The sequence below is a fragment of the Eucyclogobius newberryi genome, unplaced genomic scaffold (genome assembly GCF_026437365.1).
Source record: "Eucyclogobius newberryi isolate DKJ021-1_F unplaced genomic scaffold, fEucNew1.0.hap1 SCAF_16, whole genome shotgun sequence".
NCBI classification, from domain to species: Eukaryota; Metazoa; Chordata; class Actinopteri; order Gobiiformes; family Gobiidae; genus Eucyclogobius; species Eucyclogobius newberryi.
Genome location: NW_027315790.1, coordinates 35,861,164 through 35,878,425, shown reverse-complemented (window position 1 = coordinate 35,878,425; position 17,262 = coordinate 35,861,164). Strand labels below are relative to the sequence as shown.

General features: G+C 44.4%; 1 protein-coding gene across 1 annotated transcript in view; it reads right to left on the bottom strand.

Moving 5' to 3' along the window:
- Positions 1 to 1,759: 1,759 nt before the first annotated feature.
- The window catches only part of LOC140361554 (saxitoxin and tetrodotoxin-binding protein 1-like), a 17,508-nt gene continuing 2,005 nt past the window's right edge, over positions 1,760 to 17,262 (bottom strand). Inside the window, exons 4-11 of the mRNA XM_072447266.1 lie at positions 16,660 to 16,788; positions 16,321 to 16,454; positions 6,393 to 6,443; positions 5,441 to 5,592; positions 5,277 to 5,359; positions 4,922 to 5,050; positions 3,886 to 4,011; positions 1,760 to 1,809 (exon numbers count right to left, since the gene is read on the bottom strand). Of these exons, the coding sequence (XP_072303367.1) occupies positions 1,763 to 1,809; positions 3,886 to 4,011; positions 4,922 to 5,050; positions 5,277 to 5,359; positions 5,441 to 5,592; positions 6,393 to 6,443; positions 16,321 to 16,454; positions 16,660 to 16,788 (851 nt within the window). The 3' untranslated portion in view covers positions 1,760 to 1,762. The remainder of the gene's footprint in view (positions 1,810 to 3,885; positions 4,012 to 4,921; positions 5,051 to 5,276; positions 5,360 to 5,440; positions 5,593 to 6,392; positions 6,444 to 16,320; positions 16,455 to 16,659; positions 16,789 to 17,262) is intronic.

Genomic DNA, 17,262 nt, shown 5'->3' with positions numbered 1-17,262 from the left:
GTGTGTGTTTGCAGTTGTTTCGTGTAAGTGTGTTTGCAGGTGTTTTGTGTGTGTGTTTGCAGGTGTTTTGTGTGTGTGTTTGCAGGTGTTTTGTATGTGTGTGTTTGCAGGTGTTTTGTGTGTGTGTTTGCAGGTGTTTTGTGTGTCTTTGCAGGTGTTTTGTGTGTGTTCGCAGGTGTTTTGTGTGTGTGTTTGCAGATGTTTTGTGTGTGTTTGCAGGTTTTTTGTGTGTGTGTTTACAGGTGTTTTGTGTGTGTGTGTTTGCAGGTGTTTTGTGTGTGTTTGCAGGTATTTTTTGTGTGTGTTTGCAGGTGTTTTGTGTGTGTGTTTGCAGGTGTTTTGTGTGTGTTTGCAGGTTTTTTGTGTGTGTATTTGCAGGTTTTTTGTGTGTGTGTTTGCAGGTGTTGTGTGTGTGTGTTTGCAGGTGTTTTGTGTGTGTTTGCAGGTGTTTTGTTTGTGTGTGTTTGCAGGTGTTTTGTGTGTGTGTTTGCAGGTGTTTTGTGTGTGTTTGCAGGTGTTTTGTGTGTGTGTGTTTGCAGGTGTTTTGTGTGTGTTTGCAGGTGTTTTGTGTGTGTGTTTGCAAGTGTTTTGTGTGTGTGTTTGCAGGTGTTTTGTGTGTGTATTTGCAGGTTTTTTGTGTGTGTGTTTACAGGTGTCACAGACAGCTGTGGGGGACACACTACGTCACGGGTTGGGCGGGGGAGCCAGATGGCTCTTGGGTGGGGGCGAATATCAAACCAAACCGTCTGCATTTCCGGGCTGGTGAGGGGGTCCAATGTCTGGGTGATATCTCTTAACTCTTATGTTAAGGATGTTGCACAACCCTTATTATTATTATCAATGATACACTTAGGATAGACTACGAAACGTGAACAAAAGCCTGTTATGGCACCTTTAATGACCAAACCATCAGAGTCTGTGCGACTGAAACGTCTCAGTCAAATCATCAGTGAAACGTTGTCAGAGCTGGAGAGAATGAGACTGTTTTAGCTCCAGTTTAAAGGAGACAGACTCACATGATGAAAACACCCCAAAAGAACAACCTGCGGGTCATTATTTCATCTCTAGCACAGACTCCGCCCCCTTTTTGTTTTCTCGTGTTTCAGATTCAAACGTTTCTAAACCATTCTAAAGTTGGTGGAGCAGATTCTATCAGAACTATATTTCCTCTGTTTTTGTCAAGTCACGTTTCAGTTAAAAACATCAAATCAAGAAATAAAATGATTAAGAGTGATTTGTTCGATAAGGATGTGACATTCAGCACATAAGTGTCAGTGGAACTGGACCTTATCTTTTCACAGAATATGAATCACATTTCTCAGATTGAGCCTGACTCACATTTTGTTTTCCCATCTGTGTGATGTGACACAGAAACAACACTAGAGGGAGCTGTTTTTACACAGTGAAGAGTAAAGATCATGGCAAGAATCCTCACCAGGGAAATACTCAGTAAGTCTTCTAGAGGATGTGAATGCAGCATTGACCACTGTCACCACGGCAACCATCACTGAAACCAATATATATATAATATATATATATTATATGTATATTATATATATATTATATATATATATATATATATATATATATATATAATATGTATGTATATATATATATATATATACACACTTATTCTACACGTGTTATTTGATCTGAGCACAGTTTATTAAACTTCATGTTTCATTCAGGTTTGTCTTTATTTCAGTTTTAAACTTGAAACGTTACATTTCTGTGACTCAGACTCTTTGGTCAGGGTCAGGGGTCAGGGGTCAGGCTTTTCTTCTGGAGCCGACTTTTTGTGGCAAAAGTCTGAAAAGGACAAAGAAATATTAGCGTTTTGGATTGAAAGTCATCGTTTGTGCGTTTGTTTATGTGCGTTTGTTTATGTGTGTTTGTTTATGTGGGTTTGTTTATGTGTGTTTGTTTATGTGGGTTTGTTTATGTGCGTTTGTTTATGTGTGTTTGTGTTTGTTTGTTTGTGTTTGTTTGTTTGTTTGTTTATGTGCATTTGTTTATGTGTGTTTGTTTATGTGTGTTTGTTTATGTGCGTTTGTTTATGTGTGTTTGTTTATGTGTGTTTGTTTATGTGGGTTTGTTTATGTGCGTTTGTTTATGTGCGTTTGTTTATGTGTGTTTGTTTATGTGCGTTTGTTTATGTGTGTTTGTTTATGTGTGTTTGTGTTTGTTTGTTTGTTTATGTGCATTTGTTTATGTGTGTTTGTTTATGTGTGTTTGTTTATGTGCGTTTGTTTATGTGTGTTTGTTTATGTGGGTTTGTTTGTGTGTGTTTGTTTATGTGTGTTTGTTTATGTGTGTTTGTTTATGTGTGTTTGTTTATGTGTGTTTGTTTATGTGTGTTTGTTTATGTGCGTTTGTTTATGTGTGTTTGTTTATGTGTGTTTGTTTATGTGTGTTTGTTTATGTGTGTTTGTTTATGTGCGTTTGTTTATGTGTGTTTGTTTATGTGTGTTTGTTTATGTGTGTTTGTTTATGTGCGTTTGTTTATGTGCGTTTGTTTATGTGTGTTTGTTTATGTGCGTTTGTTTATGTGTGTTTGTGTTTGTTTGTTTGTTTATGTGCATTTGTTTATGTGCGTTTGTTTATGTGTGTTTGTTTATGTGCGTTTGTTTATGTGCGTTTGTTTATGTGCGTTTGTTTATGTGTGTTTGTTTGTTTGTTTATGTGCGTTTGTTTATGTGGGTTTGTTTATGTGTGTTTGTTTATGTGTGTTTGTTTGTGTGCCTTTGTTTATGTGCGTTTGTTTATGTGTGTTTGTTTATGTGTGTTTGTTTATGTGTGTTTGTTTATGTGTGTTTGTTTATGTGTGTTTGTTTATGTGCGTTTGTTTATGTGCGTTTGTTTATGTGCGTTTGTTTGTGTGTTTGTTTATGTGCGTTTGTTTATGTGTGTTTGTTTATGTGTGTTTGTTTATGTTTGTTTGTTTATGTGCGTTTGTTTATGTGTGTTTGTTTATGTGCGTTTGTTTATGTGCGTTTGTTTATGTGCGTTTGTTTATGTGTTTGTTTATGTGCGTTTGTTTATGTGTGTTTGTTTATGTTTGTTTGTTTATGTGCGTTTGTTTATGTGTGTTTGTTTATGTGCGTTTGTTTGTGTGTTTGTTTATGTGCGTTTGTTTATGTGTGTTTGTTTATGTGTGTTTGTTTATGTGCGTTTGTTTATGTGTGTTTGTTTATGTGTGTTTGTTTATGTGCGTTTGTTTGTGTGTGTTTGTTTATGTGCGTTTGTTTATGTGCGTTTGTTTATGTGCGTTTGTTTGTGTGTTTGTTTATGTGCGTTTGTTTATGTGGGTTTGTTTATGTGCGTTTGTTTATGTGCGTTTGTTTGTGTGTGTTTGTTTATGTGTGTTTGTTTATGTGTGTTTGTTTATGTGGGTTTGTTTATGTGCGTTTGTTTGTGTGTGTTTGTTTATGTGTGTTTGTTTATGTGGGTTTGTTTATGTGCGTTTGTTTGTGTGTGTTTGTTTATGTGTGTTTGTTTATGTGTGTTTGTTTATGTGCGTTTGTTTGTGTGTGTTTGTTTATGTGTGTTTGTTTATGTGTGTTTGTTTATGTGTGTTTGTTTATGTGTGTTTGTTTATGTGTGTTTGTTTATGTGTGTTTGTTTATGTGTGTTTGTTTATGTGTGTTTGTTTGTGTTTGTTTATGTGTGTTTGTTTGTGTTTGTTTATGTGTGTTTGTGTGTGTGTGTTTGTTTATGTGTGTTTGTTTATGTGTGTTTGTTTATGTGTGTTTGTTTATGTGTGTTTGTTTATGTGTGTTTGTTTATGTGTGTTTGTTTATGTGTGTTTGTTTGTGTTTGTTTATGTGTGTTTGTTTGTGTTTGTTTATGTGTGTTTGTGTGTGTGTGTTTGTTTGTTTGTTTCACCCGCTGCTCCGTCGTAGAGCCACTCTTCGTAGTCGTCTCCGCTCAGGCTCAGACACTGGGACAGTTTCTTGTGATGCTCCAGATCCTTCTTCAGAACCTCAACGTCTCTGTGGTGTCCTTCTCTCCCTGAGGACACGGGACAGAACCAGGACTAAACCAGGACTAAACCAGGTCCAAACCAGGTCTAAACCAGGTCTAAACCAGGACTAAACCAGGTCTAAAGCAGGTCTAAACCAGGACTAAACCAGGACTAAACCAGGTCTAAACCAGGTCTAAACCAGGTCTAAACCAGGACTAAACCAGGTCTAAACCAGGTCTAAACCAGGTCTAAACCAGGACTAAACCAGGTCTAAAGCAGGTCTAAACCAGGACTAAACCAGGACTAAACCAGGTCTAAATCAGGACTAAACCAGGTCTAAATCAGGTCTAAACCAGGACTAAACCAGGACTAAACCAGGTCTAAACCAGGTCTAAACCAGGACTAAACCAGGTCTAAACCAGGTCTAAACCAGGTCTAAACCAGGTCTAAACCAGGACTAAACCAGGTCTAAACCAGGTCTAAACCAGGTCTAAACCAGGACTAAACCAGGTCTAAAGCAGGTCTAAACCAGGACTAAACCAGGACTAAACCAGGTCTAAATCAGGACTAAACCAGGTCTAAATCAGGTCTAAACCAGGACTAAACCAGGACTAAACCAGGTCTAAACCAGGTCTAAACCAGGACTAAACCAGGACTAAACCAGGTCTAAAGCAGGTCTAAACCAGGACTAAACCAGGACTAAACCAGGTCTAAACCAGGACAGAACCAGGTCTAAACCAGGACTAAACCAGGTCTAAATCAGGTCTAAACCAGGACTAAACCAGGACTAAACCAGGTCTAAATCAGGTCTAAACCAGGTCTAAACCAGGACTAAACCAGGACTAAAGCAGGTCTAAACCAGGACTAAACCAGGACTAAACCAGGTCTAAAGCAGGTCTAAACCAGGTCTAAACCAGGACTAAACCAGGACTAAACCAGGACTAAAGCAGGACTCACTGTAGGTGAGTAGAAAGGGCCCCTGGCTCTTGCTGTGGTACATCAGGATCATGGCGTTTTCAGAACTCGGGAGAAACTCGGCTCCGGCCGAGTCGTTGTGAGGTTTGTGTTCTCCATCTTTGTGTTCCACTGAAACCACAGAGAGTCAGCACGGGAGGGCATCTGACACACACAGGGAGGGCATCTGACACACACAGGGAGGGCATCTGACACACACAGGGAGGGCATCTGACACACACAGGGAGGGCATCTGACACACACAGGGAGGGAGGGCATCTGACACACACAGGGAGGGCATCTGACACACACAGGGAGGGCATCTGACACACACAGGGAGGGCATCTGACCCACGTACTCGCTCCCTCCAGCTCCAGGTGGTGTGTGTTGTGGTTCTCAGGCAGTGTCATGTTTGCGGTGTAAACGGCACATTTTCCACCTCTGAAACACAAAATGACAACCGACCCAACGTGACAACCGACCCAACGTGACAACCGACCCACCATCAGCTCGTTGACTCACCCGTAGACGTTGCGCTCGTGCATGGAGACAGTTCGGTTGTCGGGCTGAAGTCGGAGCTCCAGGTGAGAACTAGTGAAGTTTGGCATTGGATCCACCTCAGGAACTTTGGTCTTATCATAGACCAACCAGACCAGGACCCAGTCCCCGTCCACCTGGACACATGGTTCAGAGCTGGTTTGGACCTGGTTTAGTCCTGGTTTAGACCTGGTTTAGTCCTGGTTTAGTCCTGGTTTAGTCCTGGTTTAGACCTGCTTTAGTCCTGGTTTAGTCCTGGTTTAGACCTGGTTTAGTCCTGGTTTAGACCTGGTTTAGTCCTGGTTTAGTCCTGGTTTAGTCCTGGGTCAGACCTGGTTTAGACCTGCTTTAGTCCTGGTTTAGTCCTGGTTTAGTCCTGGTTTAGTCCTGGTTTAGTCCTGGTTTAGACCTGCTTTAGTCTTGGTTTAGTCCTGGTTTAGTCCTGGTTTAGACCTGGTTTAGTCCTGGTTTAGACCTGGTTTAGTCCTGGTTTAGTCCTGGTTTAGTCCTGGTTTAGACCTGGTTTAGTCCTGGTTTAGTCCTGGTTTAGTCCTGGTTTAGACCTGGTTTAGACCTGGTTTAGTCCTGGTTTAGTCCTGGTTTAGACCTGGTTTAGTCCTGGTTTAGTCCTGGGTCAGACCTGCTTTAGTCCTGGTTTAGTCCTGGTTTAGTCCTGGTTTAGACCTGCTTTAGTCCTGGTTTAGTCCTGGTTTAGACCTGCTTTAGTCCTGGTTTAGTCCTGGTTTAGACCTGGTTTATTCCTGGTTTAGTCCTGGTTTAGTCCTGGTTTAGTCCTGGTTCAGACCTGGTTTAGTCCTGGTTTAGTCCTGGTTTAGTCCTGGTTCAGACCTGGTTTAGTCCTGGTTCAGACCTGGTTTAGTCCTGGTTTAGTCCTGGTTTAGTCCTGGTTCAGACCTGGTTTAGACCTGGGTCAGACCTGGTGCAGCTCCTCTGGTCCCAGGGTCTGGTTGCAGCTCTGGTCTTGGGCCTGGGTCCAGACCAGGACTAGGACCAAACTTAGGACTCTCAAAGTTGACTTCATCTCGACTGAGACTGAGTCCTGAGCCACAGAGGTTTATGCCTCAGGAGCGACCAATCAGAGCGCAGAGTGTGGATGGGGGGTGGAGCTCGCCCACAATGCTCATCTGTGGGCGGGACCAGAGGTTTTGGGGGGTGCGGAGGCGGGCTCTATTGGGTGATTGACAGCGGTTGTGAGGAAAGAGACAACTGAAGCACATGCTCAGAACACCAGCAAGAGTCCTGACTCTGGCACCAGCAGGAGTCCTGACTCTGGCACCAGCAAGAGTCCTGACTCTGGCACCAGCAGGAGTCCTGACTCTGGCACCAGCAAGAGTCCTGACTCTGGCACCAGCAAGAGTCCTGACTCTGGCACCAGCAAGAGTCCTGACTCTGGCACCAGCAAGAGTCCTGACTCTGGCACCAGCAAGAGTCCTGACTCTGGCACCAGCAGGAGTCCTGACTCTGGCACCAGCAAGAGTCCTGACTCTGGCACCAGCAGGAGTCCTGACTCTGGCACCAGCAGGAGTCCTGACTCTGGCACCAGCAAGAGTCCTGACTCTGGCACCAGCAGGTGTCCTGACTCTGGCACCAGCAGGAGGCCTGACTCTGGCACCAGCAGGAGGCCTGACTCTGGCACCAGCAAGAGTCCTGACTCTGGCACCAGCAGGAGGCCTGACTCTGGCACCAGCAGGAGGCCTGACTCTGGCACCAGCAAGAGTCCTGACTCTGGCACCAGCAGGAGTCCTGACTCTGGCACCAGCAGGAGGCCTGACTCTGGCACCAGCAGGAGTCCTGACTCTGGCACCAGCAGGAGGCCTGACTCTGGCACCAGCAGGAGGCCTGACTCTGGCACCAGCAAGAGTCCTGACTCTGGCACCAGCAGGAGGCCTGACTCTGGCACCAGCAGGAGGCCTGACTCTGGCACCAGCAAGAGTCCTGACTCTGGCACCAGCAGGAGTCCTGACTCTGGCACCAGCAGGAGGCCTGACTCTGGCACCAGCAGGAGTCCTGACTCTGGCACCAGCAGGAGGCCTGACTCTGGCACCAGCAGGAGGCCTGACTCTGGCACCAGCAAGAGTCCTGACTCTGGCACCAGCAGGAGTCCTGACTCTGGCACCAGCAGGAGTCCTGACTCTGGCACCAGCAGGAGGCCGGTCCATGTTTATGAGGCATTATCAGATTTAAGCCAATCAAACGATTGAAGACATTAACAAAAATAAGAAAAAAGAAAGAATAAACATTGTATTTTTACAGAGACACATTGGAACGACTCTGAACATCAAAAACTAATGACATTTTGTTTTAAAAATCCTGTTAAAGAGTCAGATCTGAACTGCTCCACCAGGGGGCGATGTCACTGTCTCTGCTGATGTCATGGACCTGATGGTGAACCACTCTGAGGGAACCCTGACCCTGACCTCGGAGCTCCAGGTGAGAACTAGTGAAGTTTGGCATTGGATCCACCTCAGGAACTTTGGTCTTATCATAGACCAACCAGACCAGGACCCAGTCCCCGTCCACCTGGACACATGGTTCAGAGCTGGTTTGGACCTGGTTTAGTCCTGGTTTAGACCTGGTTTAGACCTGGTTTAGTCCTGGTTTAGTCCTGGTTTAGTCCTGGTTTAGTCCTGGTTTGGACCTGGTTTAGTCCTGGTTTAGTCCTGGTTTAGTCCTGGTTTAGTCCTGGTTTAGTCCTGGTTTAGTCCTGGTTTGGACCTGGTTTAGTCCTGGTTTAGTCCTGCTTTAGTCCTGGTTTAGTCCTGGTTTAGTCCTGGTTTAGTCCTGGTTTAGTCCTGGTTTAGTCCTGGTTTGGACCTGGTTTAGTCCTGGTTTAGATGAACACTGGTTCTGGACAGAGGGGTCAGACAGGGCTGTGCTTGGTCTCTCCTCATGTTAGCTGTAGATGATGGTCCAGTGTCTGATGCAAATGTCGAGTATTAAAAATAGGCCATCGTCCTCACTTCTGTCTCTGTCCTTCTGTCTGTCTCTGTCCTTCTGTCTCTGTCTGTCTCTGTCCTCCTGTCTCTGTCCTTCTGTCTCTGTCCTTCTGTCCCAGGTCCTGGAAATACTTTACTTATAGTTCCTATGAAGTCAAATAGTTCAACTTCTTCCACAAAAGTTCCTGAAGTCTGAACTTTGCAGTTTGTGGTAAATCGTCTGTTGATGTTGGAAAAGTGAAACATATCGATACTGAGTCACAGTATCGATACTGTGACTCAGTATCGATACTGAGTCACAGTATCGATACTGTGACTCAGTATCGATACTGTGATACTGTGACTCAATATCGATACTGTGACTCAATATCGATACTGAGTCACAGTATCGATACTGAGTCACAGTATCGATACTGTGACTCAGTATCGATACTGTGATACTGTGACTCAATATCGATACTGTGACTCAATATCGATACTGAGTCACTGTATCGATACTGTGACTCACTATCGATACTGTGATACTGTGACTCAATATCGATACTGAGTCACAGTATCGATACTGTGACTCAATATCGATACTGAGTCACAGTATCGATACTGTGACTCAGTATCGATATGTTTCACTTTTCCAACATCAACAGACGATTTACCACAAACTGCAAAGTTCAGACTTCAGGAACTTTTGTGGAAGAAGTTGAACTATTTGACTTCATAGGAACTATAAGTAAAGTATTTCCAGGACCTGGGACAGAGGTCATGTTCTAGGGTTCTGAGAGCAGCCTATGGCCTACAACTGAAATGACCTCTTACTGAAACCTCTGACTTTTGACCTCTGACCTTTAGAAAGACTCTGGAGCCAGTGTGAGTCAGAGGAACATGATCCAGGAAAAGGATTTCAGAGAAGTTCAATATTTGTCCAACAAAGCACAAGGTCTAAACCAGGACTAAACCAGGTCTAAACCAGGACTAAACCAGGTCTAAACCAGGACTAAACCAGGTCTAAACCAGGACTAAACCAGGACTAAACCAGGACTAAACCAGGACTAAACCAGGTCTAAACCAGGACTAAACCAGGACTAAACCAGGACTAAACCAGGACTAAACCAGGACTAAACCAGGACTAAACCAGGTCTAAACCAGGACTAAACCAGGACTAAACCAGGTCTAAACCAGGACTAAACCAGGACTAAACCAGGACTAAACCAGGTCTAAACCAGGACTAAACCAGGACTAAACCAGGTCTAAACCAGGACTAAACCAGGACTAAACCAGGACTAAACCAGGACTAAACCAGGTCTAAACCAGGACTAAACCAGGTCTAAACCAGGACTAAACCAGGTCTAAACCAGGTCTAAACCAGGACTAAACCAGGACTAAACCAGGTCTAAACCAGGACTAAACCAGGTCTAAACCAGGACTAAACCAGGTCTAAACCAGGTCTAAACCAGGACTAAACCAGGACTAAACCAGGTCTAAACCAGGTCTAAACTAGTAATAAACCAGGTCTAAACTAGTATTAAACCAGGTCTAAACCAGGACTAAACCAGGTCTAAACCAGGACTAAACCAGGACTAAACCAGGTCTAAACCAGGTCTAAACCAGGACTAAACCAGGTCTAAATCAGGTCTAAACCAGGTCTAAACCAGGACTAAACCAGGTCTAAACCAGGACTAAACCAGGTCTAAACCAGGTCTAAACCAGGACTAAACCAGGCCTAAACCAGGTCTAAACCAGGTCTAAACCAGGACTAAACCAGGTCTAAACCAGGACTAAACCAGGTCTAAACCAGGACTAAACCAGGACTAAACCAGGTCCAAACCAGGTCCAAACAAGGACTAAACCAGGACTAAACCAGGTCTAAACCAGGTCTAAACCAGGACTAAACCCGGACTAAACCAGGACTAAACCAGGTCTAAACCAGGTCTAAACCAGGTTCAAACCAGGACTAAACCAGGACTAAACCAGGACTAAACCAGGACTAAACCAGGTCTAAACCAGGTCTAAACCAGGACTAAACCAGGTCTAAACCAGGTTTAAACCAGGTCTAAACCAGGACTAAACCAGGTCTAAACCAGGACTAAACCAGGACTAAACCAGGTCCAAACCAGGTCCAAACTAGGACCAAACCAGGACTAAACCAGGACTAAACCAGGTCTAAACCAGGACTAAACCAGGACTAAACCAGGTCTAAACCAGGACTAAACCAGGACTAAACCAGGACTAAACCAGGTCTAAACCAGGACTAAACCAGGACTAAACCAGGACTAAACCAGGTCAAAACCAGGACTAAACCAGGTCTAAACCAGGTCTAAACCAGGTCTAAACCAGGACTAAACCAGGTCTAAACCAGGACTAAACCAGGACTAAACCAGGACTAAACCAGGTCCAAACCAGGACTAAACCAGGACTAAACCAGGTCTAAACCAGGACTAAACCAGGACTAAACCAGGTCTAAACCAGGTCTAAACCAGGACTAAACCAGGTCTAAACCAGGACTAAACCAGGACTAAACCAGGTCTAAACCAGGACTAAACCAGGTCTAAACCAGGACTAAACCAGGACTAAACCAGGTCTAAACCAGGTCTAAACCAGGACTAAACCAGGTCTAAACCAGGACTAAACCAGGTCTAAACCAGGTCTAAACCAGGACTAAACCAGGTCTAAACCAGGTCTAAACCAGGTCTAAACCAGGTCTAAACTAGTAATAAACCAGGTCTAAACCAGGACTAAACCAGGTCTAAACCAGGACTAAACCAGGACTAAACCAGGTCTAAACCAGGTCTAAACCAGGTCTAAACCAGGACTAAACCAGGTCTAAATCAGGTCTAAACCAGGTCTAAACCAGGACTAAACCAGGTCTAAACCAGGTCTAAACCAGGACTAAACCAGGTCTAAACCAGGACTAAACCAGGTCTAAACCAGGTCTAAACCAGGACTAAACCAGGCCTAAACCAGGTCTAAACCAGGTCTAAACCAGGACTAAACCAGGTCTAAACCAGGACTAAACCAGGACTAAACCAGGACTAAACCAGGACTAAACCAGGACTAAACCAGGTCTAAACCAGGACTAAACCAGGACTAAACCAGGTCTAAACCAGGACTAAACCAGGACTAAACCAGGACTAAACCAGGTCTAAACCAGGACTAAACCAGGTCTAAACCAGGACTAAACCAGGTCTAAACCAGGTCTAAACCAGGACTAAACCAGGACTAAACCAGGTCTAAACCAGGACTAAACCAGGTCTAAACCAGGTCTAAACCAGGACTAAACCAGGACTAAACCAGGTCTAAACCAGGTCTAAACTAGTAATAAACCAGGTCTAAACTAGTATTAAACCAGGTCTAAACCAGGACTAAACCAGGTCTAAACCAGGACTAAACCAGGACTAAACCAGGTCTAAACCAGGTCTAAACCAGGACTAAACCAGGTCTAAATCAGGTCTAAACCAGGTCTAAACCAGGACTAAACCAGGTCTAAACCAGGACTAAACCAGGTCTAAACCAGGTCTAAACCAGGACTAAACCAGGCCTAAACCAGGTCTAAACCAGGTCTAAACCAGGACTAAACCAGGTCTAAACCAGGACTAAACCAGGTCTAAACCAGGACTAAACCAGGACTAAACCAGGTCCAAACCAGGTCCAAACAAGGACTAAACCAGGACTAAACCAGGTCTAAACCAGGTCTAAACCAGGACTAAACCCGGACTAAACCAGGACTAAACCAGGTCTAAACCAGGTCTAAACCAGGACTAAACCAGGACTAAACCAGGACTAAACCAGGACTAAACCAGGACTAAACCAGGTCTAAACCAGGTCTAAACCAGGACTAAACCAGGTTTAAACCAGGTTTAAACCAGGTCTAAACCAGGTCTAAATCAGGTCTAAACCAGGACTAAACCAGGACTAAACCAGGTCTAAACCAGGACTAAACCAGGACTAAACCAGGTCCAAACCAGGTCCAAACTAGGACCAAACCAGGACTAAACCAGGACTAAACCAGGTCTAAACCAGGACTAAACCAGGACTAAACCAGGTCTAAACCAGGACTAAACCAGGACTAAACCAGGTCTAAACCAGGACTAAACCAGGACTAAACCAGGACTAAACCAGGTCAAAACCAGGACTAAACCAGGTCTAAACCAGGTCTAAACCAGGTCTAAACCAGGACTAAACCAGGTCTAAACCAGGACTAAACCAGGACTAAACCAGGACTAAACCAGGTCCAAACCAGGACTAAACCAGGACTAAACCAGGTCTAAACCAGGACTAAACCAGGACTAAACCAGGTCTAAACCAGGTCTAAACCAGGACTAAACCAGGTCTAAACCAGGACTAAACCAGGACTAAACCAGGTCTAAACCAGGACTAAACCAGGTCTAAACCAGGACTAAACCAGGACTAAACCAGGTCTAAACCAGGTCTAAACCAGGACTAAACCAGGTCTAAACCAGGACTAAACCAGGTCTAAACCAGGTCTAAACCAGGACTAAACCAGGTCTAAACCAGGTCTAAACCAGGTCTAAACCAGGTCTAAACTAGTAATAAACCAGGTCTAAACCAGGACTAAACCAGGTCTAAACCAGGACTAAACCAGGACTAAACCAGGTCTAAACCAGGTCTAAACCAGGTCTAAACCAGGACTAAACCAGGTCTAAATCAGATCTAAACCAGGTCTAAACCAGGACTAAACCAGGTCTAAACCAGGTCTAAACCAGGACTAAACCAGGTCTAAACCAGGACTAAACCAGGTCTAAACCAGGTCTAAACCAGGACTAAACCAGGCCTAAACCAGGTCTAAACCAGGTCTAAACCAGGACTAAACCAGGTCTAAACCAGGACTAAACCAGGTCTAAACCAGGTCTAAACCAGGTCTAAATCAGGTCTAAACCAGGACTAAACCAGGTCTAAACCAGGACTAAACCAGGTCTAAACCAGGGCTAAACCAGGTCTAAATCAGGTCTAAACCAGGTCTAAACCAGGACTAAACCAGGTCTAAACCAGGACTAAACCAGGTCTAAACCAGGTCTAAACCAGGACTAAACCAGGACTAAACCAGGTCTAAACCAGGACTAAACCAGGTCTAAACCAGGTCTAAACCAGGACTAAACCAGGACTAAACCAGGTCTAAACCAGGACTAAACCAGGTCTAAACCAGGTCTAAACCAGGACTAAACCAGGCCTAAACCAGGTCTAAACCAGGTCTAAACCAGGACTAAACCAGGTCTAAACCAGGACTAAACCAGGTCTAAACCAGGTCTAAACCAGGTCTAAATCAGGTCTAAACCAGGACTAAACCAGGTCTAAACCAGGACTAAACCAGGTCTAAACCAGGGCTAAACCAGGTCTAAATCAGGTCTAAACCAGGTCTAAACCAGGGCTAAACCAGGTCTAAATCAGGTCTAAACCAGGACTAAACCAGGTCTAAACGAGGACTAAACCAGGTCTAAACCAGGACTAAACCAGGACTAAACCAGGACTAAACCAGGTCCAAACCAGGTCCAAACCAGGACTAAACCAGGACTAAACCAGGACTAAACCAGGTCTAAACCAGGTCTAAACCAGGACTAAACCAGGACTAAACCAGGTCCAAACCAGGTCCAAACCAGGACTAAACCAGGACTAAACCAGGACTAAACCAGGTCCAAACCAGGTCTAAACCAGGACTAAACCAGGACTAAACCAGGTCTAAACCAGGTCTAAACCAGGACTAAACCAGGACTAAACCAGGTCTAAACCAGGACTAAACCAGGTCTAAACCAGGTCTAAACCAGGTCTAAACCAGGACTAAACCAGGACTAAACCAGGACTAAACCAGGTCTAAACCAGGTCTAAACCAGGACTAAACCAGGTCTAAACCAGGACTAAACCAGGTCTAAACCAGGTCTAAACCAGGACTAAACCAGGACTAAACCAGGTCTAAACCAGGTCTAAACCAGGTCTAAACCAGGTCTAAACTAGTGATAAACCAGGTCTAAACTAGTAATAAACCAGGTCTAAACCAGGACTAAACCAGGTCTAAACCAGGACTAAACCAGGACTAAACCAGGTCTAAACCAGGTCTAAACCAGGTCTAAACCAGGACTAAACCAGGTCTAAATCAGGTCTAAACCAGGTCTAAACCAGGACTAAACCAGGTCTAAACCAGGTCTAAACTAGGTCTAAACCAGGTCTAAACCAGGACTAAACCAGGACTAAACCAGGTCTAAACCAGGTCTAAACCAGGTCTAAACCAGGTCTAAACCAGGACTAAACCAGGTCTAAACCAGGTCTAAATCAGGTCTAAACCAGGTCTAAACCAGGGCTAAACCAGGTCTAAATCAGGTCTAAACCAGGACTAAACCAGGTCTAAACCAGGGCTAAACCAGGTCTAAATCAGGTCTAAACCAGGTCTAAACCAGGGCTAAACCAGGTCTAAATCAGGTCTAAACCAGGACTAAACCAGGTCTAAACCAGGACTAAACTAAACCAGGACTAAACCAGGACTAAACCAGGTCCAAACCAGGTCCAAACCAGGACTAAACCAGGACTAAACCAGGACTAAACCAGGACTAAACCAGGTCTAAACCAGGACTAAACCAGGACTAAACCAGGTCCAAACCAGGTCCAAACCAGGACTAAACCAGGACTAAACCAGGACTAAACCAGGTCCAAACCAGGTCTAAACCAGGACTAAACCAGGACTAAACCAGGTCTAAACCAGGACTAAACCAGGTCTAAACCAGGTCTAAACCAGGACTAAACCAGGACTAAACCAGGTCTAAACCAGGTCTAAACCAGGACTAAACCAGGTCTAAACCAGGACTAAACCAGGTCTAAACCAGGACTAAACCAGGTCTAAACCAGGTCTAAACCAGGTCTAAACCAGGACTAAACCAGGACTAAACCAGGACTAAACCAGGACTAAACCAGGTCTAAACCAGGACTAAACCAGGTCTAAACCAGGACTAAACCAGGACTAAACCAGGTCTAAACCAGGTCTGATGTGTTTAAGTGGGACACGTGGTAGAAAACATATGACACATGTTTTTTCCTACAATGTTTTATTCATTTTAGAGTTGATTTAAAATGTTAGAGTTTGTTTTGACTGCAGCTGCTGCAGCGTTTGTGTCACGCTCAGATTCATGTTCAGGTTCTTCACACGTTCTTTGGGATTTTCTGTTTCGTAACAATGTCCTGAAAAAACACAAAGAAAATTAAATTCCTCAGATTCCAGCGTCAAGACCTCGTCTGTCAATCAGGCTCAGGCTCAAGTTGCCGTAGAAACCAGAATCTGGGGCAAATGTTATTTTTTAGATCAGTTTTAATATAAGTAGTTTTCCTGATAAATACTTCCTCAAAGTCTGTAAAAATGATACTGTTGAGTCTAATCTGACACAAGAAGTAAAACAGCTCAAAACATCAGAACCTTCAGAACCTGCAGAACCTTCAGAACCTTCAGAACCTTCAGAGCATCAGAACCTGCAGAACCTGCAGAACCTGCAGAACCTTCAGAACCTTCAGAGCATCAGAACCTGCAGAACCTGCAGAACCTTCAGAACCTTCAGAACATCAGAACCTTCAGAACCTTCAGAGCATCAGAACCTGCAGAACCTGCAGAACCTGCAGAACCTTCAGAACCTTCAGAACCTTCAGAGCATCAGAACCTGCAGAACCTGCAGAACCTTCAGAACCTTCAGAACATCAGAACCTTCAGAACCTTCAGAGCATCAGAACCTGCAGAACATCAGAACCTGCAGAACCTTCAGAACCTTCAGAGCATCAGAACCTGCAGAACCTGCAGAACCTTTAGAACCTTCAGAACATCAGAACCTTCAGAACCTTCAGAGCATCAGAACCTGCAGAACCTGCAGAACCTTCAGAACCTGCAGAACCTGCAGAACCTTCAGAACATCAGAACATCAGAACATCAGAACACAGACCTTCAGAACCCTGGTACTGGAACGCCGGCTCCACGGGGAACCCAAGACACTCGGCTCGTTTCTGGAACGCTGTGTGTTCCTTCTTCACCGCCTCCAGGTCAGAGTGATGGCCCCACCTACCTGAGGACAGAACCAGAACCAGGTCTGAACCAGGTCTAAACCAGGACTAAACCAGGACTAAACCAGGTCTGAACCAGGTCTAAACCAGGACTAAACCAGGTCTAAACCAGGACTAAACCAGGTCTAAACCAGGACTAAACCAGGACTAAACCAGGTCTAAACCAGGACTAAACCAGGTCTGAACCAGGTCTGGACATAAACTCACTGTAGACCATGAAGAAGTTGGACCATTCGTCGCTCTTGTAGATCATGGACAGACAATGTTCACAGCTTTGGGCGAACGACATCGTGATGTTGTCCCGAAACGGCCCCAAATTCCCCTGGAAATCCATCACTTCACAATAAGAGCACAGAAAAGATCAGAACTTCACAATAAGAGCACAGAGAAGATCAGAACTTCACAATAAGAGCGCAGAAAAGATCAGAACTTCACAATAAGAGCGCAGAAAAGAGCAGAACTTCACAGTGAGAGCGCAGAGAAGATCAGAACTTCACAGTAAGAGCGCAGAAAAGATCAGAACTTCACAATAAGAGCGCAGAAAAGATCAGAACTTCACAATAAGAGCGCAGAAAAGATCAGAACTTCACAATAAGAGCGCAGAAAAGATCAGAACTTCACAATAAGAGCGCAGAAAAGAGCAGAACTTCACAATAAGAGCGCAGAAAAGATCAGAACTTCACAGTAAGAGCGCAGAAAAGATCAGAACTTCACAATAAGAGCGCAGAGAAGATCAGAACTTCACAATAAGAGCGCAGAAAAGATCAGAACTTCACAGTGAGAGCGCAGAGAAGATCAGAACTTCACAAT